This window comes from Desmodus rotundus, chromosome 1, assembly GCF_022682495.2.
Source record: "Desmodus rotundus isolate HL8 chromosome 1, HLdesRot8A.1, whole genome shotgun sequence".
Taxonomy (NCBI): Eukaryota; Metazoa; Chordata; class Mammalia; order Chiroptera; family Phyllostomidae; genus Desmodus; species Desmodus rotundus.
In genome coordinates, this window is record NC_071387.1 from 8,654,683 (window position 1) to 8,682,597 (window position 27,915).

The 27,915-nt window shown below is 61.2% G+C and overlaps 1 protein-coding gene across 5 annotated transcripts; it reads left to right on the forward strand.

Moving 5' to 3' along the window:
* Positions 1-302: 302 nt before the first annotated feature.
* On the forward strand, positions 303-26,357 carry NR5A1 (nuclear receptor subfamily 5 group A member 1). 5 transcript variants are annotated; one of them, XM_045196874.3, is made up of 8 exons: positions 303-458; positions 2,657-2,951; positions 6,669-6,785; positions 6,926-7,067; positions 9,124-9,749; positions 16,358-16,477; positions 18,164-18,311; positions 25,403-26,357. In XM_045196874.3, the coding sequence occupies exons 3-8, from the start codon at positions 6,684-6,686 to the stop codon at positions 25,648-25,650; spliced, it is 1,386 nt and encodes a 461-aa protein (XP_045052809.2). In that variant the 5' UTR covers positions 303-458; positions 2,657-2,951; positions 6,669-6,683; the 3' UTR covers positions 25,651-26,357. The 5 variants fall into 5 exon arrangements, with proteins under 5 accessions (XP_045052809.2, XP_024418108.2, XP_053771502.1 ...); XM_024562340.4 differs by lacking the exons at positions 303-458; positions 2,657-2,951 and adding an exon at positions 3,237-3,332; XM_053915527.2 differs by lacking the exons at positions 303-458; positions 2,657-2,951 and adding an exon at positions 5,269-5,301.
* Positions 26,358-27,915: the final 1,558 nt, after the last annotated feature.

The window sequence follows — 27,915 nt, forward strand, 5'->3', positions numbered from 1 at the left end:
CAATCTTCAGCATTTCAGTTTCTGGGGCTCTGGTTTGTTTGTTCTTCATCCGACCTCCAGGAAACCGGCCTGGCACTTTGGGAAAGTCCCCACTTAGAGGAGAGACCCTGGGCTTTGTTTGCTTGGGGAGGGAGGGGGGAGCCTGGGTCAGGACTACTCTGCTCCTCCTTCCCCTCTGGGTGGGTCTCATGTCCTGGGACCACCTGGGCTGGGCTTGAAGGAAACGACAAATAGGCCATCCAGGGGATCTGGCTGAGTGGAGAGGACCCTGAGTCGGCCAGCCCAGGCTCTGGACTCCCTGGTCTGAATTTGAATCCAGATTCCATCACAGCCTTGCTCTGTGACTTTGGGACGAGTTTCCTCATCTCTCCAATGCTGCTCATGGGAGGTGAGGGGGAAATGCTACCTACCTCCCAGGACGGTGGAGAGGGTTCGAGACTGACCACGCGTACAAACTGGTTAGTAGGGGACCCACCACACAGGAGGCACTTCTGTGTGAGGGCCTTGCCATTCATTCCCAGCATGCCTCATCCTTAAGGGTGAGGGCCGGGGAGCAGTGGCATAGAGGAGGGGAGTGTCAGTAAACATACCCGGGGTGACGAGGGGTGAGGAGCATGCAGCCCGAGTGGTGGCAAGTGCCAGCTGACTGCATACAGAGAAGACGACAGGTCAGGAGGAGGCCGGCAGCGTGCGGGGCCTTTGGTGCAGAGGCAAGCTGGACACGCACTCACCGAGGCTGGCTCACTCTGTGCTGGCTGCGGTGGACACAGCGAACAGCAGCCCTGGGCCTTTCCTGAGGGTTCTCTGGGTTGGGGTGCATCACTCTGTCACAGAAGGATGGTGTTCAGGGTGATGGTACAGTATCAATCTCGACAGAGAAAGGAGCCCTGACAGACAGCCAGTCCTTCTGCTTGTTGTTTCTCGGAGTTTTGCTGACATTTACTGAGCACGAGCAACGTGCCAGGCAGCCTGTGCCTGCTGCATGGATTGTCTCGTTGTCCTCATCTGATGGAAAGGACATGAGACCCAGACAGGGGAAGCGACTGGTCCCAGGTCACACAGCGAGGAAATGGCCGAACTGGGATTTAATCCAGTGTCTCTGCCCTGAGTCCCCCAAGGCCTCACAGGAGACAGGCCGAGCCAGGCTGGTCCTCACACAGCACCACGGGGTCGAAAGCCCCTGCTGGACCTGCTCGAGAAGGCAGGGCAGGTGGTCCCCGTTCCACCGAGTCTTCCCTCCAAAGAGGTGCAAAGGACCGTGACTACTTGTTACGTGTATGTGACGTGTTGGTCCTTTAGGGTGTTTGCTGGGATATTTGTTTTTTAAATTCAGAGGGTGAGTGGTATTAATCCACAAACAAAACCACTGCATTAAAACGGGGAGACTAGTTAGGTTCAGTTATATGCAAGAGAAGTGAATCTTACAAGAACTTCTGTGAGTGAAAAATACGTAATCAGGAGGCCATGCACGTCGGGGAATGAGTTGTGTGTTATGTCGTAGATAGAATATACCAATCGGTAGAATCAGTTATGACAGTAAAATTATTGTCTGGTATGTATTTCCACAATTAAAAGACTCTTTTAAGTGGCGCAGTAAGGAAGATACACTAGGTTTTCAATATAGTTGGTTTCAATTATCCAGAAAAACCTCTCTAGTTCCAAGCTGGGTAAATGAGGTGTCTGTGTCACTTGTGTCTTTCCTCCAATGAAGCATTCTCAACAGTGACTGGCCCACGGTCCCCCTCACCCAGGGGCTTCATGCTCCTCCCCAACCCCACGATGGATGGCTGGGGGGTAAATCCTCCAAGGACAGGCTTCATCCCTTGTCTTCCCTTTTCTCCTGCACCCAGACCAGTGCCTGGCGCCTCGTGGCCCTCAGTAAGGGTGCGATGAATGAAAGAAAGCACAAAAGAGCGTGTCACCTGTGGGAGGGGGACAGAGCACAGCAATCTGGGCCCGACGGGACCAGGACCGTCCAGCACCAGCCTGAGCCTGGAGATTGGACAGGAACATCCCCAGCTGCAAGAGAAGGCCTGACCTTCTAGACAAAGCCCCCGTCCCTCTGTCCTGCCCTGTCTCGGCCTAGCTACCCACTTGTCCCAAACTGGAGCCACTGTGGCCACCTGATCCCGCCTCAGTTTTCCCAGTGATCGAAAGGGAGCACTAGCAGCCCGTGGGCATGGTAACATTCAGAAAGCCAGCGTGGAATGCACACAGGAGGTGGTCGGTCAGCTCACCTGCTTGCCTTTCGTCTCCTCTTCCTTTCTTCACCTCTGGAAGAGGAAAAAAAAAAAACAGGCCAAAATCTCAGGGCCACCTGGTCAAGTTATCCATGCTCCTGCCTACGCTCCAGTCCAACTTGACTCTACTCCCATGTCTGGGCCAGACTGGACCCCGTTGGCCAGGCCCCAGGGAGGTAGCCATTCAAGGGGAGAGAGGCTGGGCTGCAGGCCGGTGGGGGAGCTGCCCATAAATCAGGGCCCACTCCCACCCCGTCGCTAACAAGCGGGGCTGCCTACCCGCCTACGTGGGGTCCCTGCCTCTGGGCTCCCACAGCGGCCTGGAGCAGCCAGCTGGCCAAGGCCTCCAGAGTGCCTTGGCCTCCACCCCCACCCGCGGCCCCCAGATAGATAGGGGTGTATTTTTTTTCTTTTAGGAGAAGAAAAAAATAGACCTAAATGAAGAGAAATACCAACAAAGAAGGAGAGAGGCCTGCAGAGTCACGTGGGGGCAGAGACCAATTGGGCCTCTGGTGGCCCCCCCCCAGGGCGGGGAGGAGGAGGACGGTTGGACAGGGCCAGCCTACTGTCCGCCCGCCACCCGCCGTGGCGTGAAGGAGTTCCCGTGTGCCCACGGTCACCACTGCCCCACTTGGGCCACCAGAGCCGCCCTCTGGACCCCCGTTACCCACTGTCCGCCCTCATCCGGCGTGAGAGCTCGCCTTGCGTTCCGTAAGTGAAGGCCTGGGCCCAGGCCTCTAATGGCCAGCCTCCCTCCTCAGTGCCGCCCTGCGGCCTGGCCCGGCCACTGCTCGCTCTGCTGAGTGGCTGGTGCCCACTGCTCTGGGCAGAGAAGGGGCCAGGGCTCTCCCCAGACCTGCCCTCCCAGCTTGCTACTCCCTCTTTTTCCCTCCCCGGGCTGCTGGTGGGAGGAGCTAGGCCTCTGGGGACAGGCGCTGTGGGGGTCTGCAGTGTCCTGCTGTTGTTCAGTGGCCAGTGTTCCCAGGGCTGTGGTGGCCCGAGTCTAGGGGTCTGTGAATGTGTCCCTGGCCCCTGGGTCTCCCAGCCTGCATGTCTGTGCTGCCTCTGTGGGTGTCTCGGAGACTCGAATAGGTTTGCATGTCTGTCTCCAGTGTCTGTCTGTCCATCCGTCTGTCCGTCCGTCCGTCCGGGGTCTGTGGCTGGGCCAGGTCAATGTCGCTTCCCTGAGCAGGCTGCTGAGGGGCTGTGGTTCCCCACGTGGGCTGAAACCTGGGACTGAGGGGTGGGCTCAAGGGGGCCTGGAGGCTCAGCTCAAGAACTTCCCGGGAAGAGGGGGGTCAAGCTGGAGGGAGAAGGGGGAGCTATCTGAGAGCACAGCCCCAACCTGACCTGCTGCCCGCCCCCCCAGGATGTGCTTACACTGGCTAGTCTTTCTCAGCAACATCCAGGGGGCCCCAGGGGACTCTACCCTAGAGAGGTCGACTCTAGACACCCCCACCCCAGGCCAGCCTTCCCCTTCAGTCCCCTTCGCTCCCCTGCAGAGGAGGTGCCCCTCCTGTTTCCCACTTTCTGAGGGTCCCTCCCTGATGAGGAGCTGTTCAGAGGCAGTGGCCCCCCGCCCCCCTCCAGCTCTGGCAAACGCGGTTCTTTCTCGGGGCTTGGGGTGAGGGGTTCTGCAGCTAACTGGGGCTCTGGTTCTCTCTCCTTCCTCCTCACCAAGATTCATCCACGGAATCTCATGGAAACCGCTGAACCCTTTCTATAGGGCCGATCTTTTCCGTTTCATACCCGAAAAACTGAGGCTCAGAGAAGCGAAGGGACCTGCCCGAGCTTGCACAGCAAGTCGGCCGCAGATTCCGCCCTGCGTCCCGGCGTGGTGAGCAAGAAAGAAGCGGTCTGCGCGGGGTCTCCAGGCCTCGGCTCGCAGGACCAAGGCTCCAGCTCGAACTGCAGCCGGAAGCCTCGGGTCCGGGGGCCCAGACGCAGGCCGCCGAGGGCCTCCAGATCTCGGCCTTTCTGTGGGCAGCGGTGCACAACCGTCCCATTTCTCGCCTTGAAGATTGCGGCTTTTTGGCCTCGCTGCCCTCAACACTTTCTGGGACCCTAGGTGACCGAGGGGGTGGGGGCAGGACGCGAGACGGCTCCTTCCTCAATTTTTCCATCTGAAAAACCGAGAGTGCCCATGACGTTCCCCAGCCCAGAGAGACGGCTCAGCCCGGCACGCGCAGAGGACGCCGTTGTCCCCAGGGCGGCCGGGCGCTCCTTTCCCCCGCCGCCAGCCCCGTACGGGCGCAGCACGAGAGCCGGGAAGGTTCCTTCCACCCCAGGGTCCGTTCTACCAACTCCCGCGCTCTCGGTGGCTTCGGGCCCTTCCCCTCGGAAAATTCGCAGGGTGGGATAACTAGGATTCCCATTTCCAGCCGAGAAAACTGAGGCCCAAGGAGGAGAAAGGGTTTGCCCAGGTCTCCTCGCTGGATACCAGCGATCGCCTCCCAGTTCAAGCATGTGCTTTGTCAACTCCACTTCGGTTCAAACGAACGACCACCCTTAGGGAAGGCCAGTCATTAGGCCCACTTCACAGATGAGGAAACTGAGGGCGGGAGACGGAGCGGGGTGCGGGAGGTTTGCTTAAGTCTTCGGTAAGAAATGTGGCAGGTCCCGGGCGAGAACCTGGCTTTTCGCCTTGAACCCGTGCCGTGGCCACGGCGCCCCCGTTTGTTTGCCCTTACCCACGTCCACACTGCACAGCGGCCAGCGCCGCCCGCGTGGCCCTCGCCACCACCAAGCTGGGTGGACGAACAGGGGCCCCCTCCTCCCACGACCGGCGGTTGGCACGAGGCGCCCAGGCGCCCAGCACCTGCCTGGATTCCGGGACGCGCGGGCTCTGGGGGAACAGGCTGGGGATGGGAGGGGCAGAGGACGGGGGTAAAGGCGCGAGCCGGTGGCGGGGGAGGGCGCGGGCCGGGCCTGGGGTGGGGAGGACTCGGGCCGGCCCCTCCGCCCCCGGATACCGCACGCGCCAATATAGAAGGGCCAGCCCGGGCCCGGGCGCGGCGGGTTCGCGCGGCGCGCACTGGCTGCCGAGGGGCCCGGGTCCCAGGTGCGCGGTGGAGCGGCCCTGGAGGCGGCGGGGGCGGGGAGGCGCGGGTGGGGGGAGCGCCCAAGCCCCGAGCGGCCGTCATCGCGGGCGGGCGGCGCTGCGCCCGGGTGCGGCTCATCGCCGGCGGCGGCGGCGCGGCCGGGAGGTGCGGGGCTCCGCGCGGGTGGGACGCGGACGCTGCTGCTCTCAGGAGCCGCCAGGTGGGCGCCTCCGGGGCCGCGGCCGCCGTCGCGCCCCTTCGCGCCTCCGGGCCTGGGCTCTGCGCTCTTCCCTCCTCGGGACTTGGACTCTCCGCCCGAGGTCTCTGCCTGCCGCCCGGCTAGCGGCTCCCCGCGCCGCGCCCGCTGTCTCCGCGTCTGTCCGCCCGACGTCTCGGGCTCGGTGGCACCGGCTGCGCCTCCCGTCGCCGTCACGGCCTCGGGCTTTGTCTCTCCCCGCCTTGGGGCCCAGGCGCCGTTGTTTGCCGACCCTTTCGGCTCAAGCCCCTGTCGGGGTTCGACCCCTCGGCAGCCCCCGCCCACCCCGGGAGCTCGGGCCCCGGTGCGGCCGCTCTCCGCGCGGCTCCGCGTCCCGACCGCCCGGCTGGGCGCCTCCTTCTCTCCAGGTTCCTCCCGCCTCTCGCTCCCTGTCGGCGAGCACGGTGTCTCCGCGCTGCGTGCGTCTCCCTCAGGTTTTCTCCGGTGGCCTCCGTGTGTCGGTGTCTCTGATCGCCCGCTCTTCCGCTCCCTCGCCGTCTCTGCTCCCCTGCCCTTCCCTCCGTCCTTGCCGAGTGCCCGGGCTCTCTCGGACTCGGCGTCGCTGCGTGCTGTCACTCGGATTGCCGCGTCTGTCCGCTCGGGGTCCGTTCCCCGTTACGCTCCGCCAGTCGAGCCTCTGGCTCTCGTCTCTGCCCGTCTCCCTGTCTCGCTTAGACTCTGTCTCTGTGTCCCTCGTCCCTGCCGAGCCCCAGGACACTCGGGCGCCGCTCCAACCGGGTCCACTGGCGTCTCCCTCGCGGCCCGGCCCATCTCGTTTTCTTAGAATCGGGGTTTTGTTATCAGACAAACGAATCCGGCTCGAAGCGCATCGAATCCTCGGGTCCGGGCTGGGGCCCCTCCGGGACAGTGCCCGAGGAGCCCCCGGGAAGGACAAGGAGTGTGGGGCGGGCGCGGGGACGGGGCAGGAGAGGCCGGCGCGGGCCGCGCGGGGGGCTCGAATGGGGGCCTGGCCCGGGCGGCCTTGCCCAGGGTGCCGTCCTGGGGGACGTGGGCCGGACAGGAGGTGGGTGCCGCGGGGGACGCGGCCGCGGTGCTGTGGGACCCCCGGGACCAGGGGTGCCGCACTGCCGGTCGCTGTCCTGCCCGCACTGACCCCTCCTCCGTCCTCAGGCGGACGCCGCGGGCATGGACTATTCGTACGACGAGGACCTGGACGAGCTGTGCCCGGTGTGCGGGGACAAGGTGTCCGGCTACCACTACGGGCTGCTCACATGCGAGAGCTGCAAGGTGAGCGGGGCGACTGGCGGGCAGGGGAAAGCGCGCGGCGGGCTGGCAAGTGCGGGGGTCGCGGGAGACGCGGGGCAAAGCCGCGCGGGGAGGTAGAGAGGACCCGGGCCCCCTCCTGCACTCGCTCCCCTTCCCCCCAGGGCTTCTTCAAGCGCACGGTGCAGAACAACAAGCACTACACGTGCACCGAGAGCCAGAGCTGCAAGATCGACAAGACGCAGCGCAAGCGCTGTCCCTTCTGCCGCTTCCAGAAGTGCCTGACCGTGGGGATGCGCCTGGAAGGTGCGCGCTCCGCGGGCCTCAGACCCCTGCCCTCGGGCCGAGCGGACGGGGTGGGATGGAAGAAGGGGAGAGGGGAGGGCGCCGCTGGCCTTCTTAAAGTTTCTGGGGCCGAGCGACTGGGGCCCTTCACGTGACGGTAGCCGGTCTCTTCAGGAGGGGGTAAGAACTGGCCTTGCTCAGGCCGGGGGAGGGATGTGTGCAGGGCCCGCCAGAGCTGAGTTGAGAAGTATCTGTAAACCGCAGGGAAATGAGCCTTTCCCCAGCCCCTGAGAGGGCTGAGCAGCACAGGGCAGAGCCTTGCAGAGCTGCCCCCTCTGCGAAAAGTTCTGCAGCACCCCCGCGGACACCCAGCACCAGACAGAGCCAGGGCTTCCAATGCTTTTGCTGGAGTTCAAGTCTCAGTGCCGATACGTACAGGCTGGGTGACATTAGGCAGGTTCCTTAGCCTCTCTGAGCTGCAGATTCCCCCCTCTGCAAAATGGGCTTATAGCAGTACCTTCCTCTTGAGTTAGTGGGAGAGAATTGTATGAATAGCTCCTAGTTCTGTGCCTGGCACATGGTCAACCCTCAACAGGTTAGCTATTATCACCATCACCATTGTTCTTTATGTTATTACCTGTCTGCCGTCATGGTCCAGCCCTCACTCATCCAGCCTACCCGTCTGTTCGTCTCTCCATCCATCCAAAGGGTTCACTCAGTGCGTTCACTCAGCGGGTGAGATTCCTTCCCACTGCGTTTTTAGCCAGGCCCTGAGAGAGCTGGGGAGTGGAGAACCATTGCTCCCAGAGAACCCAGGCCCATCCTTGCCTCCCCACCCCACCCCCACCTCCCAGCTCTCAGGCCAGAGGAGGAGGAGAGACATTTCAGCAGGAAGGACTCAAGCTCTTTGAGGGTGGACGTCGCAGGCTTCCACCCTGCTGGCCCCAGCCGGGCTGTGCGGGAGTAGGCAGCTGTTGGCTAAAGTTTTTTCAAAACGTAGAAGACCCCTAGTGACTGAGCGGCAGACCACAGTCCTTCCACCTAGAGGAAGGACTCCTGATGGGAGGTCTCCCGTCCTGTCCCCGGGTCCCATGTCCCCAGATCCAGGCCCTGAGTGGCCAGCAGAGCTGGTTGTTATGAGCAGCAGAAACCCCCTGGTGGGGCCTAACGACTGGGAGCAGAGCTACCCACCCACACAGCAGGGAGGAGGGCTGGGCAGGCCCCAAAGCCCCATCTCTTGCTGAGCACGGCTCTCTGCCTCCTGCTCTCTCCCTTCTCCCAGAGCCCAGGCTGGGCTCCCGGTCTGAGGAGGGGCTGGGGCCATGCTATAGCTGCAGAGCTCCAACATTTGGGTCTGGCCAGTGAGGTATTCTTGGCTAGGCAGAGGGACATCTGCTCAGCAAGGGAGGACTCTTCCCCCAGCACAGAGCCTGAGGCAGCCTGAACGGGAGTCATTTTGCAACAGGGGTTTGCCAGAGTCAGCTAGTCAGTCAGTGAGCAGCTAAATACTAGGACCCAGCTATGAACGAAGTTGTTTGGGGTCTACTTCCTGTCACCATCTCCTTGCCAAGCCTGGGCCAGGCACCTGAACCCATTACTGAGCCCCTAGGAACTCTCAGATTGGGTCACATGGCATGATACCACTCAGCAGGATGACAGTGTGCAAGAGGCAAGATATCTGGGGCTAGGACAGTGGCTTCTACCTGGGTGAATCTAGGAATACTTCATGGAAGCGGTGACCTGAGGGCTGGGTGTTCATCAGGCAGAAGAGAAGGGAGGGGTTTGAGGCAAAAGGAATATTAAAGGGAAGGTGGAAGGAGTGCCAGGTTTGAGGAACAGAGAGATGAGTGAGGTGGCGTAGAAAGAACACAGGGTTTCTTGAGGGACAACCTAGAAAGGTAAGCAGGGCCTTTGAGTGCCGCACTAAGGTGACTGACTTTACCTGCAGGCAGAGGGAGCCGTAAAAGGGTATTGAGCTGGGGAGTGACACAGTCAGATCTGTTTGGGAAAGCTCTGGGAGTGGGGTGGCTTGGAGGGTGGCTTGGAGTGGTGGCCTGACCCTCACCTGTGCCCACAGCTGTACGTGCTGACCGCATGCGGGGTGGCCGGAACAAGTTTGGGCCCATGTACAAGCGGGACCGGGCCCTGAAGCAGCAGAAGAAGGCACAGATTCGAGCCAATGGCTTCAAGATGGAGACAGGCCCTCCAGTGGGGGTGCCCCCACCACCGCCTCCCCCGCCGGACTACATGCTAACCCCTGGTCTGCATGCGCCAGAGACCAAGGGCCTGGCCTCCGGTCCGCCTGCTGGGCCACTGGGCGACTTTGGGGCCCCAGCACTGCCCATGGCTGTGCCTGGTGCCCACGGGCCCCTGGCTGGCTACCTCTATCCCTCCTTCCCTGGCCGGGCCATCAAGTCCGAGTACCCAGAGCCCTACGCCAGCCCACCGCAGCCTGGGCCACCCTATGGCTACCCAGAGCCCTTCTCTGGAGGGCCTGGCGTGCCTGAGCTCATCCTGCAGCTACTGCAGCTGGAGCCAGACGAGGACCAGGTGCGGGCGCGCATCCTGGGCTGCCTGCAGGAGCCCGCCAAAGGCCGCTCCGACCAGCCTGCACCCTTCAGCCTCCTGTGCAGGATGGCCGACCAGACCTTCATCTCCATTGTGGACTGGGCACGCAGGTGCATGGTCTTCAAGGAGCTGGAGGTGAGTCCATCCTCCTACCTGTCTGGCAGCTGGGTCTGGGGTGTCCTTTTGGCTGCCCAAGTCTCAATCTCAGCCATTCCTCGGGTGGGCCCAGACTGCCCACGGGCTTTAGGCACTGTCTCGTGACAGGGAGGCCCTGAGGAGTGTCCCTGGCCCATCCCAGCCTTCCTTACCTCCCCACTCATTTCCGCCCCCCTCCCAGTTCTCAAGTCTCTCTCTCACAGCCCCTGCTTCTCGTATCTCTGTCTCCCTCTCTCCCTCTCCCTCTCCCTGGTGTGCTACCTCTCTGCTTCTCTGTGTTTCCCCAGCCCTTTTTGTCCCTGTTTCTCTTAGGGTCTCTATAAGCACTTACTTGAGAACCTAGACCCTCAAAGGACTAGCTGAGTCCTTGGGAGACTGTCTCTGGCTGCCCCAGCCTGATGTCAGGAAAAGGGTCCAACCCACCCTGTCATTCCATTTGGAGAAGCCGCCAGTCCCCGCCAGCCTCACATGTCACAGATGAGAGTCTTAGTATCTGGGGTTGGCATACTTCTGGGTCTCCTCCGTCCCAGCTGAGGGGAAGGATCTTATTGTCTCGGACTCTCTTGTGCATGATGGTTGGTGCCATGCGTGTGTCTGCGTGTCTGTGCGTGTGGGCAGCAAGGTGGGAGGGTAGGTGGGGGTCGCAGGGCCTGCCACCGATCCTCCAGATGAGACCCACTTCCTCTACAGCAAGGCCTTCCCCCGAGGCTGAGGGACCTGCAGCTAAAGCAGCAGGTGAAACTGAAGCCCGACAAGAGGAACTTCCCAGTTATCCTGCCTCGTGACTTGAGGGCCCATAGCCTGGCAGCTGCCCCTCTGGGACCTTGGCTCCCTGTGACCGAGGCGCTCTGCTGCCCTCAGAGGTACTCTGAGCCCGGCCAAGGCGCGTACTCTCTGGCCTGGACGCGGCTCTCTTAGTCTCGCTCGGCCCGTGGAAGTTCGCCCTTCCCAGGCCAGCACCCTGGGTTGTTCCGGGGCTGGGCGTAAACAGCAGGACCTGCTGCCCTCCCTGCCGGGGCCTTGAGCAGCATTGTCCGTGCTGACGCCACTCGGGCCTGGGCTTCCTCCAGGGGCAGGTGGCCGGATGGGCCAGGGGCACTGCCTGCTGGGCTGGGCACAGGGGAAAATTTGGTGGGGATGGGCACTGAGCCCTTGAGGCATCGTGGAACCGGGGGCCTGGGTTCATCTGGGAGTCAGGGATTGGTGGGGACGGCCCCCAATTCTGTTGCAGAGGGCCTGTCTTGGCTGAGGCTTGGGGATGTGCCATGTGTGGTAGGGCGGGCCTTTTCACCCCTGCCTCCTCTCGGGGCTGCCCTCGTAGATCGGGCAAGAGACAGGGCCTTGAACAATCCCATCTGCCTTCTACTCATGGCTGGAGGCTCTGGTGGGGATGAGGATCTCAGCGCTGTTGGGTTGGTCGCCAGACTCCTCATGATCCTCCTGTGCAGAGGAGCATTCCCGGCCTTCCAGAACCCTGGGTCCGGGGCAGGGCACTTCCTCTGGCCGCCTTCCTAGTCTCTCGGGGTTTTTCACGCAGGATGGGAAGGGCTTTTGTCCCAGCTTTGCTGAGTGTTTTTTCCTGCTTCTGGTTTCTCTGTGGTTCAAACCTTCCTGCTTCCCCTTCCCAGAGTCTCTGAATTGAGCCCAGAAATATGAACCACGGCCACCACCCTCTGTAAAGGAGCCTTGCGGATAAGTACCAGCCCAGCCCCTAGAGGGCCTCTCACCAGCCCTGAGGAACCTCTTTCCCTCGGGCCCACCACCCTCAGGCGGGGGCGGGGGGGGGGGGGCAGAGAAGTGGCAGCCGTGCTGAGTGACCTGTTCTCCCTTTTGGCTGACCACTCACCCTCCCGCCTCCAGGCATGACACATTTTAGCAGGCCCAACGGGGGCTGCCTAGCTCTGAGTCAGGTGGCCTTTGGGCTGGGCACTGGGGACACTGAAGTGAATTGGACCCAGGAGGCGGCCAAGCTGGAGGAGGAGACAGACATGCGCACAGATAATGGCAACACAGGGTGCCCGGGCTCTGAGAGCGATGGACAGGGGCCGAGGGAGCCCAGTGGGAGAGGAAATGGCCCTCTCTAAGGAAGTTAGGAAAGGTTTCTTTGCTCTGTGCCTTTCCAGAAAGCAGCCTGAGAAGGTTAAGGTATCTCAGGAAGTGGGAAGAGCACAGGCGAAGGCCTGGAAGTGTGGGAAGGCATCGTGTGTCAGGGAGCTCAGGTGGCCCTCCGGGGGGTGGGGCCGCAGAGGTTGGCATCGGCAGATGCAGAGCTTGGACCAGGAGGGGGTCCTTTGGCAGTGGGTGATGGACAGCAGACCGGGCCTGGGGCCCTGCATCCTCTTCCGGGCGGCCCACTCAGCTCTCCAAGGAGCTGCTGCCTTAATGCCCAGAGGGAGGCCTGGGGTCTTTGCTGAGCTGTCGGGGATGCCCGGAGCCCAGGTGTGGGGGCTCTGGATGCTCTCTGGGGGTTCACCTCCTCTATCCAATCTCCCAGCTTGGTTGTCTCTCTGCCCCCACTTGTCCACCTCACACTTCATGGCATGTCGGGTCGGACAGTGGCACCGGTGTGGATAGCAAAGACCAGAATCAGAGTGGGCTGTGCTCAGGTTCCAGCTCTGCCACTTCCAGGGTGCGCGACTTTGGGCAAGTCACTCCTCTGGGCCTCGTTTCCTTACCTATTAAATGGCGAGAGTTGAGCTAACACCCCCACCCCCAAGCATAGGGCCGTGGTAAGGACCCAGTGAGCCAGGGCAGGTAAAGGATTTAGCGTGGGAGCAGCGGCTCCCTTCCCTACCACTTGTCTGCTGCTCTGTGATTTAATCTACCCTGGCAGGCGGTGCACAGGCCCGGCTAGAAAGAGTGAGAAAACGTCGGGCTCTGAGAGAAATGGGGCCTACGTGGCCCTGGGTTTATTAAGCAACTTCCTTCCTGTCAGGTAGCAGAAACCCACCTGTACCTGCTGCTTGCTCAGTGTGAGTTGGGTGGGGGGGGGGGCAGTGTGTAGGCCCAGGCGGTCAGCCTGTTCAGGCAGTTCCCATGAAGGACAGGCCAGGAGGACGAAAAATAGGAATCAGGGAGGGGAGGCGAGGGCCAAGAGTGCATAATGACCCATCCTGACATCAGTTCATCACCAACGTCCAGCTCTGAGGCCCCTGATTGGCACTGCTCAGATATATGGTTTCATTTAAGCGGCAGGAACTCTGTCAGTCCCAGGCTGACAAACGCCGGCCCGCCGACCACCGGGCCGGGAGAGCGCCGTGCTGGCCCGAGAGTGGCAGCCACTGGAGAGTTACAGAGCCCGCTGGCCTTCGGCCTCCAGACTGATCCGATCCCAGGGGGCTCTGAGGAGGGGCCTGCCGGGAGGGAGGCCAGCTCTGCGCCCATAAATACCCCGTCTCTGAGGCAGGCCGCAGTGTCAAGGCTTCGGGAAGATTTGTGGCAGACAGCAGGAGCGATGGGGGGCTGGGGGGCTGGCAGACAGGCCAGGCTGAGGAGGGACCCCAGGGCCTGCACGGTAAATGTCCTTGTTCCCAGGGCGGCAGGGAGGACTGGGGAGAGGAGGGACCTTTTGCTTAGGGGGAAACTTAGGGAAGGTGAAAACCAACCCTCTTTGGTTAAGTGAGCCTCTGAGCCACCTGCTTTTCTGTGGAGAGAGCTGCCCTCTGGTTTTCTTCCAAATAAAAGAAGTGTGTGTGCGTGTGTGCTCATCTGTGTGGGCAGTATCTTGGAGTTTGGTGGCTTTATGTGTCCATCTGTCTGTCCAGGGGAGGAGCGAGTACAAAGTCTGGCAGGCAAGATTGCTTGGCTGGGGTGGCAGGAACCCAGGCCGGGGCCCTGTCCCCAGGAGAGAGCCAGCCGTGGTCCACGGAGCTCTTCACGATGACGTCACAGCATCCATGCGTTTTCTCTAACCGAAAGAGGGAGGATTTATCTTTCCCATTTCCCAGAGCAGGAAATTAGGGCAGAGAAGGGTGTGTGGCTGAGTTGGAAGTCACACACAAGGCCCCGGGCGCCAAAGCTCCGCCACCGTCTTGCCCATCTTTGCCCCTGCCACCCCTATCAGCCCCCTGGGCAAGGCCACCCCCGCTGCTGGGGGCTGAGGTCTGGGTACACAGTCTGCTCCAGGGCTTGGCCAGCCGGGTCACTGTGACCCCTTCTGCTTTCTGCCAGAGGCTCAGCTTGCTTATCTCCTAATTCTTCCCCCTATCTCTCACTCTTCCCTCTCCCCACCCCCTGTTCCTTCAATCCAGGCACACGGGTGTCTGCTCCCACCCGAGGGCCCCCCTGGGTGGGGAGCAGAACCCAGCCCTGCACGTTCTCACTCTTCCTGTGCCTCCAACTGGTCTCCAAGGTGGGCCATTGGGACTCCTGGGCTGGAGCCTCTGACAGTTCCCAGGCCCCCCTCCTAAGACCAGCCCAGCTGGGGGTGCATCTGGGCAGAGCCTCTGTTTCCTTATCTGGAATCTGGGCAGAATGATGATAGGGCAAGGGTGACGAGTCCTGGCCGAGCTGGGCCCGGGCCTGGTCCTAGGCACTCTCTGAGCCTTGCCTCCCTCCCTGGAGACTGTACTGGGAGGCTTTCTGCCAGCCCTCTGGGGACTGGCCACTTCCGGAGGACAGATAAGGTGGCAGGAGGAGAGATGTCGTTGTGATTCACCCTGGCCCCTGCGGCACAGGCAAGCTGCCACCGAGCCCCGTGTCCCTGTGGCTGCATTCCTGGTCTGACAGTGACCAGCTCTAGGAAGAGCTTTCTGTGGGAGAGGAGGAAGGGGGCTGGGTTCTCAACCTGGCGATGGGGTGAGGAAGGGAGGATGGGAGGCTAGGGCCTCCGAGCGGCACAGAGGCTGGCCCTCCCTCCTGTCCTCAGTTGTGTGGGTCGGGGAAGCAGCAGGCAGGAGAGGCCGGGAGGGAGCCGGACGGTGTGTCCTGCCGCTCTTTGTCCACGTTTTCTCTTCCTCTGTCTGCCCGAGACAGGAGAGGAGGGCATCAGAGAACGGGGGGGGGCTTCCACCCCACAGAGGAGAAAGCTGTTCGTTAGGCCTGGGCCATTCCACTCAGACGGGGGGCTGCCTGACCCCTTCCAGCCTCTGGTTTAGGGGTGGCTCCTCAGTGCTCTCTGTGCCTGTCTTGGGGAGCACAGGTTTGTCCATCCACTGCTTATTGACCCTTCCTATGGGTGCCCAGTCCTGCCTTCCCAGATCCCACAGGTCCTGGGGGAAGCAGAGGCGTGAGTAGGCGCCATCAGATGTTGCAGGGACCACATCCAGAGGATGGTGAGGGCCCCACGGGGGCGGTAAAGAGCAAGCCGTGAAACCCGGGGAGGCCGAGACCGTCATTTCCACACCTAGTGGCTAAGAGCGCACATCTGGAGCCAGGCGGAGCCGTGTGACCCTGGGCAGAGCCCTTGACACCTGTGAGCTCCTCACCCTCTCTCCGTCGGTGGGGATAAGAGCCACACCGACCTCACAGGGCTGTGCAGCTGCAGTATGGCGGTGGTCAGCTGTCGTGTTCGCACTCACCCAGGAAGGTGCCAGGAGATACCTGCTGGGTGGACGGTGGCTGGTTGCAGAGGCTGAGAGGGACGAGGGTCTGTATGGGGTCATCCTCGGATGACCTACAGCACCCAGTGGCAGCCCGAACACCGAGGAGGGCTCAGTGTTTGTCTCCGTGAGGAGTAGTGGACTGAGGGTACCAGCCTTAGCCCTGGGCTGGCTGTGCTTCTCTGTGATCCCAGGGGGGGTCCCTCACCCCCTCCAGGTGGCAGATTCTTCATGTGAAAAATAGGGGTTTGGATCAGGGCACCCCGCGGGGGCCTCCTGGCTCTGTCACCACCCTCTTGGCTCAGGCTTATGGTTCTGAGTCCCACCCCCCACTGTTAGGAGTGACTGAGCCCCCGTGTTGAATGCATCGATCCCCCAGAGCGGGGAAGGCCGCTTGCCCGGGCAGCCCCCACCCTTCTGCTGAGTGCCCCACCTGTAGCCTGAGGGTTCAGAATCTGGCTCCTGTCGCTCTTCTGTTCCTGCTTGGGCTGTCAGACCTCGGCCCTCCAGCTGATCACTGCCCGGGCGGGACCTAGGGCCCTCCTTTCTTGTCCTGAGCCTGATGGCTCTGCATGAGGCCCAGGGAAATCCCTGTTTCCCCTCCATGGTCGGGTTTTGAGTGAAGGGGGCTGCTAGAGATGTGACCACAGGACAAATGGGCACAAGTTCAAATTAATAATGCTCTTTCCTTGCATTGGAATGAAATCAGCATTTACTGGGTGCTGTGTGCCAGGCCACCTTCTAGTACTTTGCCCACTTTACAGATGGGAACACTGAGGCCCGGAGAGGTCACCGGGCTTGCTTAAGGTCACACAACTTGTAAGAGGCAGAGCTGGGGCCTGAAGCTGGTCTCTGTTGTTATTTTGCAAGCCCCCTGCCACACTTTGATGAAGTAGGCATGTAGGCAGAGCGGGCACAGGGAAGTTAAGCAGCTTGCCCAAGTCACATACCCCATTGGCGCTGAGAACTGGGAGGAGGGGGCGGTGAGAGGAAGGTGCCTGGCTGGCCCATGCTGGACGCGGACCCCGGTGTGGCTCTTCCTTGCAGGTGGCCGACCAGATGACACTGCTGCAGAACTGCTGGAGCGAGCTGCTAGTGTTCGACCACGTCTACCGCCAGATCCAACACGGCAAGGAGGACAGTATCCTGCTGGTCATCGGGCAGGAGGTGACCAGCGCCACTGTGGCCCGCCCCCGCCCCACGTGCGCTCCCAGAATTCTGAGCAAAAAAAGGTCCCAGGCCTCTCCAGTCCTGGCTCTGGGGACCCTGACTATCACCCTGTTTCCCAAGTTCATGAGATACCCACCCGCCCGACCTGCCTCTGACCAGCCCTGGCCATGGCCTTGAGAGGAGGCAGCCCCTGGCAGCCCTGCCTCGGGGAAGCAACTCAGGGATGTTAGGAGGGTGGGGAGGCCTTTGGAGGAGGTGATGGTGGCACTCGGTCTTGGTCAGGTAGTAAAAAGGTGCTGGGAGCCACCCCACCTCCACCGCAGGCGGAGGGGAGAGCGTAGGGAAAGGCTCAGAGAGGGAGGTGTGGAACCTCTGAGCTACCAGGAGCCACTGGTATGCTGGGCCGTGGGTTTGGGGGACCCTGTCAGGGGGGCGGGGAAGGTAAGAGGTAAGGATGGAGAGGTTGTCAGGGGCTGTATTGGGCAAGACCCTGCAGGCTCTGAATCCTCAGTGAGTGATTGAGCGGATCAATGAACGAGCGGAGGGATCTGGGCTTCAAAGGACTCACAGTGAGACTGGAGCCCCCCTAGGGCAGGGAATTAGGGCGCCAGGGTGGGAGCTTGGGCCACAGACACTCCTGAAATGGAGCAGGGAGCAAGGGGACAGTGTCTAGTGGGGAAGGACGCGGCCAGGTTTGTGGGGCACACGACGGGGACGATGGGAGGTGAGGACGCGAGGCAGCCGCCCACTGCTCAGAATGCGGAGCACCTGGGGCACCCCTCCAGGAGGAAGACCCCCAGCTGGTGAGAGGAGGTGTAGGGAGTGGAGGAAGAAGGATCTTGCCTGGTAGAGGGTGGAGCATCCTCCCCGGGGGATGGAGAGCTCAGAGCGGGTTTCCGGCTGCTCGGGGTGTGGCTGGGAGGCTGAGGCCCTCTCCCCAGCGGTACTTGCACCCTCTGCTCTTCTGTCCTCACCCTCAGTTCTCACTCTGGGTGTCTCAGGCCGGGTGTCCTGGGTGTCCAGGGCCAGGGGAATGCTGGTCCCAGGGATGACCTTGAGGCTGAGTGTGTGTGTTGGTCCATGTTGACTTGCAGGTCGAAGTCTCCAAGGCTATGAGAACAGTATGTGTTTGCCTGTGTTTTATTGTGCAAATACCTGCAGGCACATACATGTGTCGGAGTTGAGATCCGCCTGTCACCAGGCCAGTGGGAACACATACATGGGCGTTGTCCGTCTGTGTTGCCCTGATGTGAACATACAAGTGTGTGTGTGTGTGTGCGCGCGTGCATTCACTTCTTAAAGTGGGTGGGCAACCCTGGGAGTGTATGTGAGTGTGAGCTGAGGTGTGGCCCCATCCACACGTATCCAGGCAGACCTGCCCCGCGCCGGCCCCACGCCCGGCACGACGGAGTGTTCGCTGCAGACACCGCACACAGAAGCGGCGTGTGCCACTGGGCCTGGCAGCAGGTCTTTGTATGTGAAGGGCCCTTCAGTCTCGCTCTGCACACACCTGCCCTGTGTCAACGCTGCTGCTACAGCGGCCCTCTGCTCAGGCGGGTCGTGTGAGGGGGGGCTGGCAAGCCTGGGCCCTGGGTGTAGAGGCTGGGAGGGCTCCTGGGGCTTGGGGAGAAACTGCCCCCACCGTGCTCCGCTCCACGGCTGAGCCCCTGTCTGCCCGCCCAGGTGGAGCTGAGCACGGTAGCTGCGCAGGCTGGCTCGCTGCTGCACAGCCTGGTGCTGCGGGCGCAGGAGCTCGCGCTGCAGATGCACGCGCTGCAGCTGGACCGCCAGGAGTTCGTCTGTCTCAAGTTCCTCATCCTCTTCAGCCTCGGTGAGTGGCAGGCGACGGGGCGATGGCCGAGCCGGCACTGAGACCCCACGAGGGGCTATGGGCTGGGGGCCCTTAGTGAGGGGACCTGTCTCTGACAATGGGGGTTGCTTCCTCTCTGGGCCTCAGTTTTCCCATTTGCAAGTCCAGAGGGCCAAGATAAGGTCTAGGTCTTGCCCTTACCATACAAGGACCCCTTCTGAGAAGATGGTGAATTCCCAGCGGAAAGCCTGACAGAAGTGCCCATACCGCCTCCAGAAAAGGCCCGTGTGATTTCAGGAGCTTCTGTTCCTTGGCCTCCTCTTGGTGTCCCTTTTTTTCCTAACTCCCTGCTCTGGGTGGAGGGGGGCATCCAAATCCTGACTATGAGCTCCCCGGGGCCCAGGCACCCTTGCCCATTCATTCACTCACTCATTCACACATTCCACAAACATTTGCTGAGCAACTGCCCTAGGCAAGGCACCAGGGATAGAATGAACAAAAAAAGACCCAAATCCCTGTCTTCGAGGAGCTGACCTTCTCTTGAGGAGAGAGATACGAACCTAAGATGGGGAATTATTAGTAAATGGACAGCCTCCTTCCATCCTGCCCCATCCAGGAAGCCATCTCTATTCAGTGTCCTCCTGTGCCCAGCGATGCCGCCAGCACAGAGGTGTTCCTTGTTCTCAGGTGGCTCCCAGGCCGGGAGAGGCCTCCAGCCAGTGCCATGAGGGCTGGGACAGAGAGATGGGGAGCCCAGGCTGGGGAACAAGGACTGCCTGGTAGGCTTCCTGGAAGAGGGACCACGCAGGGTCTTGGAGGATGAGCAGGAGTTTGCGGGGGAGACAAATCTTTCAGCAGAGGTGTAGGGGGGATGGGAGATTGGAACAGGGGCTTGAGGGCCTTGTCACATGGGGAGGGGGCAGCATTTGAGACTTGGTCTGTGTGGCAGACAGTGTCATAGCCACAGTCTGCCTGAGAGCGGGGCGTTGGGGAAGCAGACGGGCAGAAATGGGCTGGGAAGGGGCGGTTGTGAAGCGCTGATTGTGCTCAGGCTGTGGCGGTGGGGCTGGGTGCCGGGGCTGGGTGCCGGGGCTGGGTCTTCTGACTCAACAGGCTGGTAGCCAAGGGACTGCAGAATTTGCTAGGGCAACCACGGTGGGATTTGGGGCTGAATCTCAGGCAGCCAGTTAGGAACTGGGACCTGAGGTCCCCTAGCTCCAGCAGGAGGAGAAGGGTAAGTGCCCGTCCTCCCTCTGCCTCCAGGGGTACCCTCCTCCCAGCCCTGTCTGGGAGCTGCTGGGCTCCGGGGAAGATTCAGCTGCTGTGAAGCCCCGATGGCTGTGGATGGGGATGTGGGGATTCCAGGAGTTCGGTGGGTGTGTGTGCCTCTGTGTTTGTGTATTTGTTTTCACACACGGGCAGACTGTGAACTTTTACAGGCTTGCGGTTTTGATGTGTCGCCTTGTGGAGTCTGAGTGTGACTGGGGAGTGACAGGAGAGGGGAGACGAGGGCCTTAGACTGACAGGCGGTGCTTGGGGCCCACAGTGTTGGAATGCGGGCTCTGTGGCGGTCTGGGTGGTTTGTAAGGTGACCTGACCACCATCAAGAGGCCACCAGGGAGGTCCTGGGTGGGGGCGCAGTTGGGTGGAGAGAGGGCTGCCAGCCACCCATCCCCTGGTCCAGGGCTCCATCTGTCCTTGGGTGCCCCCTGCAGAGCAGGGACCAGGTCTCGGCTTTCCAGACTACCCGGGGCAGAGGCACATGCCCTGTGGCCCCCAGCCCCTCTTCCCACCAAAGCCCCGGGTTCTGGGATTGGCCGGGCCTGGCACAGTCTGGCCTCCAGCTGGTGACCAATTCAGGACTGAGGGGTTTACAGAGGACAGCAGAGCTGAGCCTAGCCCTCTTCCCCGGGCCCAGGCGAGAGGCCATGCAAGGAGCCAAGAGTGCCCCGTCCCCATGCTCACCTTCCTCCTGTTTTCCAGAGGAGGAACCTGGGGCCCAAGAGCCCGGGAGTCCACAGCGCTTGGCGGGAGCAGGCTGGCGGGGTAGGACGGAGGAGTAAGAGTGTCTGCATGTGTGTGTACCCGTGCCAGGCAGGGTGGGGCTGCAGTTAGGAATGGGGGCCAGGTGTAGACCTCCTAGATTCTAAATCTGGACTTTCTCTGGCTGTGTGCCCTTGAGCTAGTCACTCCCCTCTCCTGGCCTCTATTGCCCCATCTGTAAAATGACCATCCTAATAACCCTTAACTTGCTCTGAGGTTTAATGAGAGAATTTCCTCGGAGTGTGTGCCGGCATTGCTGTCATCATAACCATCATTATGAGGCTAACGAGCAAACGAACAAGTTAATGGACAGAGTGAGTGAACGAACGAGGGAGTCAGTCTCTGTCTTTCTTGCGTGCTCTGCGGCTGGCACGGTGCCTGATTTTGGGGGCTGAGGAGGCTGGGGGAGAGCACCCAGCCCCGCAGGCCAGAAACTCCTGGAGGCTGGGCTATGAGAGGAGAGGGCCCTGGGCCCCCGGCCTGCCCAAGTGGACAGAAAGCAGCGAGGGAGGAGGCCACCTGAGCCACGTGCAAGGCCTTGAATGCCAGGCCAAGCAGCTTGCGTTCCCTCGGGAAGGGTCTTGGGCAGGGAGCAACACGATCGGATTTGCGTTTTGGCGAGGTGCTTCCCGCTACAGCAGGGAAAGGCTGGCAGGGGCAGCCCAGAGGCCTGCAAGGGGCACGACCCACGGTCCCGGCGAGGTGGAGAAATTTGGGCACGAGGAGGGGCAAGATTTGCCCAGAGTCTGGAAGGGGGCGGGAATGGGGGTGGGCTCCTCCCATGACCACCAGACCTGGGTCCCCAAGGGGTCTGAGGCCCAGAGAGGACGGCCACTTGCTTATAGACTTCCAGTTGGCATGGTGGGCATCACCCTCGTGGCAGTGCCTCCCTGGGCTGGGCAGCCTGAACCCATGTGAGGACTGCCCCCCCCCACGCCCCCCTCACTCCACCACACTGCCCGCCAGCCCACTCAGCGCCTCCTTCTCGCCTGCCTCTGCAGAAGGGTGCCATTTGGCGTCTAAATAGCCGTCTCAGGCAGGCGAGGAGGCAGGTAAGGAGGTTTAATTAAAATTAGTGCCTCTCTCCTGGCAATCACGGTGTTTATGAAGATGGGCCCGGCGGGCATTGTTCCGCAGAGGACTTAATCGAAGCTTAATGGATCGACCTAACATTCGATTTCCTGACTCCCATTGAGGCGGCGGCGGCAGCATTCCCTTAAGCGTTTGCAATTTACCCACTGCTCCGCGCCAACAAAAGGCAGCCTGAATAGCAGCCCCACTCGAGGGGCCATTGTGCGCGGGGGCGCCTGCCTGAGTCACCGCTATTGGGACAACATTCTTTATGCCTCGCCGGAATGAAAGGATTATTCAAATATTCAATTAAACCGTGAAAAGGGGGCTTTTCTGAGAACCCGGGGGCCCCCAGCTCCGCAGAGCTAGCGGGCTGCTCTCTGAGGTGGGGGTGCCAGCTTCCAGCCCCCTCCTACCTCCCCACCTCCAGGATTGCTGGGAGCTCACAGGCTTGGAGGCACAGGCAGGCTTTTCTGGAAGGTGCCCACCGCCAAGCTGAGGCAGCTCAGGGCCCAAGGCTGGGCACACAGATTAGGCCCAGTTCTTAGGTGCCTTGTGAAGCAGACATTAATCTGTCCCCATTTCACAGGTCACAGGAAACCGAGGCCCTGGGAGGGGAAGGGACTTTGACAGAGGTCACCCAGCTGGTGGTGGAGCTGGGATTTGAACCGGTGACACACTGAGAGAGTCTCCAGGTGTGTGTGATCCCTGCTCTGCATCCGGTGGATGAAGGGCATGGTGCTCTGTGGGATGTTGGCTCTGTCACATCTGCTATCCCGCAGTCGTCACATAGTCCCTTTAAACGGGGGTGTCGGGACGCTGGGAGAAGGGGCAGGACTTGACCATAGTCTCCTCCAACGTGAGAACCACAAGGTTGAGCCTGGAGCCCAAAGCAGCCCCTCTGGGGAAACTGGGACCTGAGACGGGCCCCTTGGATGGGACCCCTGCTTTGGATGAAATGAAGTTGCCATGTCCAGCCCTCCAGGAACTCATGTCCAGGCTTGAGACGGCCCCTGCTTGCCCATAGCGCTTTGCAGCCAGAGAGGCCTGGTTTTGAATCAGGGCCCTGGCATCTGCTGTGTGTCCTGGGTACGCCCCACTGTCCCTACACTGGGGGGGGGGGACACACTTTGCTGCCTGCCTGGCTGTCTGCGGGGACCAGCTGAGCTGGGAGCAAGGTGTGTGGCAGGAGCCCAGGAAACTGGGTCCACTTACACTGTAGTTGTTGGGGCTCAGTCAGTGCCTGTGTTCCCCTCTCAGCCCTGGTGCCCACCTCGTGGGCACAGTGGGCGCTTCCAGCCTGCAGAGAGCTGCAGGACCCATGGAACTGCTAGCAGGGCGCTGTCCCTGAAAGCTGTGCCTCCTCTGTTCCCAGCCCTTGCCTTCCGCCCTGCTGTCCCTGGTCCGGCGCTGCCGAGAACAGTAAATCCTGGTAAAGCCAAGGCTCTGGTCCTCCTGCCGCCTCCCCCTCCTGCCTCTACTGCAGCATCCTGGCCAGTCCTCCCCTCAGCCCCAGCTATTTCCTCTGGGCCCCTTTACTGCTGGGCAGCCTCGAGCTGGTCCCTACCCTGCTGTGGACCCCCAGCTTCCTATTGTGAATTGTCAGAAGACAATGTCAGGCCTCGGGAGTGAGGGGGGGAGGTGAAGGTAGAGGGAACAGTGTTAAGATGGAGAGAGGTTGCGATAGGGATGCAACTACATGGGGGGGGGGGGGCTTCCCACAACCTTTGAGTGTGTCTGGAAGGAACAGGCCAGCCTGAGGGCAGCTGGGCAGATTGCTCACTGCACAGGGGCCCCTAGGCAGCGGACAGGGGATGAGTGGGGGCTGAAATCCAGCGTGTACGCCCCTCACCAAGCTGTCCTTCTGTGGACAAGGGGGGATTTCTTTCTTGACACAAAGGTGACTTATGGGCTAATGGCGATGCTGGGGAGGCAAGGGAGAAAATGACCCTGGCTTACTTACCGAAGCGGGGTGAGGGGCTGGGAGCGGGGGTGGAGGACCAGGGCCAGGTCCTGCCTTTCGCCCAGGCCCAGGTCGGGTTTCCCTAAATCCGACTTTGGACAACACAGGTCTCCGCGGGCGCTTGGGGGCAGCCGGGGATCAGGGTTGCCAGGAGAGCCTGGCGCACTGGGTGTTAAGAGGGATTAGAAGGGCCAAGGGCTGCACACGCTGGGCTCCCGGCTCCCCCGCAGCAGCGGGGCTGGGGGAGAAGGGGGCGCAGAGAAGGTGGATGGGCGGATGGCCCTTTTCTGAGCCATTGGACGCCACATCCCAGGCAAATCCCAGCTAGGATTTGGGGGTGGGAGACCGATCGATCGTGTGGGTTCCCGCTGACCCTCAGCCTCCAGGCAGGGCACCAGCTGCAGGTGCTGCCCAGGAGCTGAAAGAGGATTTGGGTGACAAGAAACTGACCCTCGTGGAGCACCTGGGGGGAGCCAGGCATCTGTGCCGGCCTCTGCACCCACGCCCTTGCCCCTGCAAGGCAGGCACGGCCCCCTTCTTAGAGGAAGAGGGCCTTTCGGGTCAGGAGGGGCAGGGCCCAGGCCACTGCTCCTACACGGTGGGCCTGGGATTTGAACCCCCATCTGTCTCACTCCAAAGACATTTTATTTTTTTGTCTTCTTCCCTGGACCTGGGGTGTGGGGGCTCATCGATCACACACGCCTGTCCATAGCATAACGGACTGTGGGTCCACGTGGAGCCAGCCGCCCCCTGCCCCCTCCCACGGACAGTCGTCCCTTCCAGTGTAACGCAGGCCCCCCTGTTTGTCCCTGCTCTTACATAATGTGCCAGCTTTGTGTACAGCTTTTAAATGTATGTGGAGATCTTTGCCTCATAGACCTCATTCTGAATCTTCCCGTTTTGTTTTTTTCCACTCAGCCTCCAGCTTTTAAAGGTGCAAGCGTTGTCTCTGTGTTAGTGCCGGCTCCATTACTACCGCCTGTAGGGCTCTGCAGGGGTGTGGCCACCGCACTGCCCCCAGGCCACCTCCCCGTCACCATGCATACCACCACTGTGAACGTCCATGGCCCTGTGGCCCCATTGGAGAGTCTCCTTGCGGTGCGGGAGCCTCTTCATTGGTCGGCGGGTAGACGCAAGGTGCGGCTGTCACCCTCTCTAACGCAGCCACCGCTGAACACGCCTTGCAGCTGTGAGATGGGACCCTTCCACTCACACTGCACCTCTCTGGTGGTGGGGACAGTGGCGGCCCTGGCCAGGTGGTGATGCTGGTGGTGACCACCGTGGGGATGATGGCGACAGGACGGGTTTGACCACGGGGACGGGGGTGGGGCTGATCCCGGATGTGGTGGGGGCTGGGGTAATAATACTGACGACTGGCATCTTGGGCCTCGAGATGTGCCAGACGCCGTTCTCCTAAGCAGTGTCTACGCATCAAAGCCCCGAATTCCCCCAACTGTGAGTGGGCATTACTGTCACCCCCGCCGCCTGTCTTACAGGTGAGGCATTTGAGAGGTTAAACAGATGCCCAGGGACCCCCCTGGTGAGGCTGGGGGCGGTATTGGGGACGATGGAGGTCTTCCCTGTGACCACTGCTCTGAGGACAACGGCAGTCCTGACCATGACAGGTGACTGTGGTCGGGTGCTTGATGACAGGGGCTGGGCTTGCAGTAACCGCAGGGATGCTGGTGTTGGTGACAGCTGAGGTGGCAGCATCCGACTACGGTGACGATAGTGATGCCGGTGACAGGAACGATGGAGGTTTGGTGGGTGGCGGCAGCAGTGGCCATGTTCGGGGAAAACGCCGGGGTGTCAGTATTGGTGAATGATGATGGTGGCAGTGTTCCTCAGCCATGGTGGTGACAATGGTGAGGGTGCTGTGGTGGGGACAGGGAGACGCGGCTGTATTTTGTTGCTGATGGTGGTGGCAGTGCCTATGTCTTCGGTGGTCACGGGGCTGCTGGTGTCGGCAATGCCCGTGACTGCGGCGGCGGGCCGACTGGCGACTGGCGGTGCTGATGGAGCCCCTCCCTTGCAGACGTGAAGTTCCTGAACAACCACAGCCTGGTGAAGGATGCCCAGGAGAAGGCCAACACTGCCCTGCTCGACTACACCCTGTGCCACTACCCCCACTGCGGGGACAAGTTCCAGCAGCTGCTGCTGTGCCTGGTGGAGGTGCGGGCGCTGAGCATGCAGGCCAAGGAATACCTGTACCACAAGCACCTGGGCAACGAGATGCCCCGCAACAACCTGCTCATCGAGATGCTGCAGGCCAAGCAGACTTGAGCCAGGGCCGGGTGGGGCTGGACCAGGACGGGGTGAGGGCGGGGTTGCAGCCACCCCCTCGGCCCTCCAGGTGGCTTATTTTATTATGCCGACCCATGAGCCCCACCCTGTATGTAGGCTGATGCCCCGCTTTCTGGGAAGCCCTGTGTTTGGGAAGTGGGTGAGGGCGGCAGGGCCTGGCTAAGTTGGGGTGGCCCCCATTAGCCACTGGCACTTGCCTGCCACTCAAGAGTGTCCCCAGGTGGTGGCTGCTGACCACTCCCTACCCCTCTTCCTGCTCCCAGCTCCCAGGCATCCGTCCTGGAGTCTGGAGCACAGGTCTGGGGAGGAGGTTTGGGAATCCCTGGTGGGCCTTGATGTCCCTTGGGTCAGAGGTCATCCCCTCCCCTCTCCTGGAAACAGAGGTAGAAAGGGGTTGAACGGCACCAACTGGGGGAGAGGGGGTCTCCAGAGCCCCCTCAGAGGGACCGGGAGGAAAGCCCTCTGTTTTGTGACCCGAGGATAACTGGGTTGCAAAGCTGGGCGGGGCCTACCGGGTCCTGGGGGCACTGGGGGCCTGGCTAGGACAGAAAGACCCCCCTCAGCCCTCTGCCCTGTTTGGCCTCGCAGGGGAGAACTTTGACTTGTTATCTGGAGATAATTTTGCTACAATCGTCTTTCCGTCCCCCTCCCACCGGAGGAGAAGTTTGGCACAGTCGGCATTCTAGCCCCACCCACAGCTGGCTCGGCCGGGCGGGTATTTATCTGCAAGGCGGCACAAGGCAGTAGGGAAGAAGATTTTTGCTTTGTTTTGTTTTTGAATCTAGATACTCCTTGAAAGGTGTGTGTGTGGTGGGTATGGGACAGATTTGAGGATTGAGGCTGGGGTTTGGGGATTAGTACCGAGTACAGTCCATGCCCCTCCCCTCATACCAAGGACCCCACCGATGGTTCTGGGTCACTGTTTCTGGGACCCCCCTCACTCAGTGATCAGCAGCATGCCCTGTGGGGGCTCAGAGTCTCTGTGGGTAGGTATATGGGTGACTTTGGGGAGGGTGTACGGTTCTCCAGATCAGGGACTTTGCTAATAAGCCCCTCCCTTATTGGCCCCATCCCATTGGGTCCCTTGCTGCAAACCCTCAAAGCTGGACCTCAACATCCTGGCCTCCTGCCCTGTGTCCTAAAAGACACTTTCCAAGGCCAGGCCCCCGGGGAGAGGCCTCAGCTGTCCCCTGTCCCCTGGCTGGGCACTCACCTGTCCTGCTTTCTCATTGCCGTTGCAGCTTGTGCAGTCTGCCCAGTTAAAGGTGACTGGGCTTCCCCGCCCCCGCCCTCCACCAGCCTGTCTCAGTCCCCACCCCTGCCCACTGAAGCGTGTGCCCCCACCAAAGCCAGAGACCCACAGCCCCAAACGAGAAGTGCCCTTAAGAATCTCCCAGCCCCTGCAGCCCTGGAATAAATTTTGCATATTAGTTTCCAACTACCTCTGGCTGTTTACATTGTGGGCCAAAGCAGAAGCTCCTGCGTGGGCCTGGGTGGGCTGGGGTGGGGCAGTGCTCCGACTGGCATGGAGGCGACGCTCAGGTAACCTTTGGTTCAACCTCTGGGGAGGCAGGCTGGGGTGCAGGGGAATAGCAGGCGCTCTGGGTAGGGGAGCTTTGGGCTCCAACTCCTCCCTGGGACTCTGCCGTGCCCAGGAGGCCTGAGAGACACTGGAGCCTTCGGGCCTTGGCCTCCGTTCACCCTGGTGGTGGGACTCAGATCCCATCTTGGGTAGGAGGGAGTAACCATCACATGAGCACCTATTGCGTGCCATCCCCCATCTCCCCGCCCCTATGGAGGCAGGAGTTATGATCCAGGATAGGCCCTTGGCAAGTGCTTCTCAGTCGGTGATGTGAAGGGATAGAATCAGACCTCGGCCCCTTGACTTGAGAGCACTGGCCTGGCCCTCTCTGTCCATCTGGTGGCCAGCCTAGGGCCCCAAGGCCTGGCCTTCTCACTGATTCCCTTGCCTCCTCCCCCCCACCACTTGGTGGCAGCAGTGAGCAGGCCAACCTCTGAGGAAGCTTCCTGTGCTCCAGGTGCTTTCCCAGGGCTTTCTTTGCCTGCAGTGCCAGTCTTGTACCATCTCTTCTTCACAGCTCCAGGCTTGGGTGCAGAGGGGTGAAGTGGCCTGTCCAAGGTCACACACTGGAGAAGAGGCAGAGCCATCGTGCAAACCTTCTTGACCCACTTTGACCAATCTTGTCCATCCCCAGGGCCGCTTCTGATCCACTGTGCCTTTTT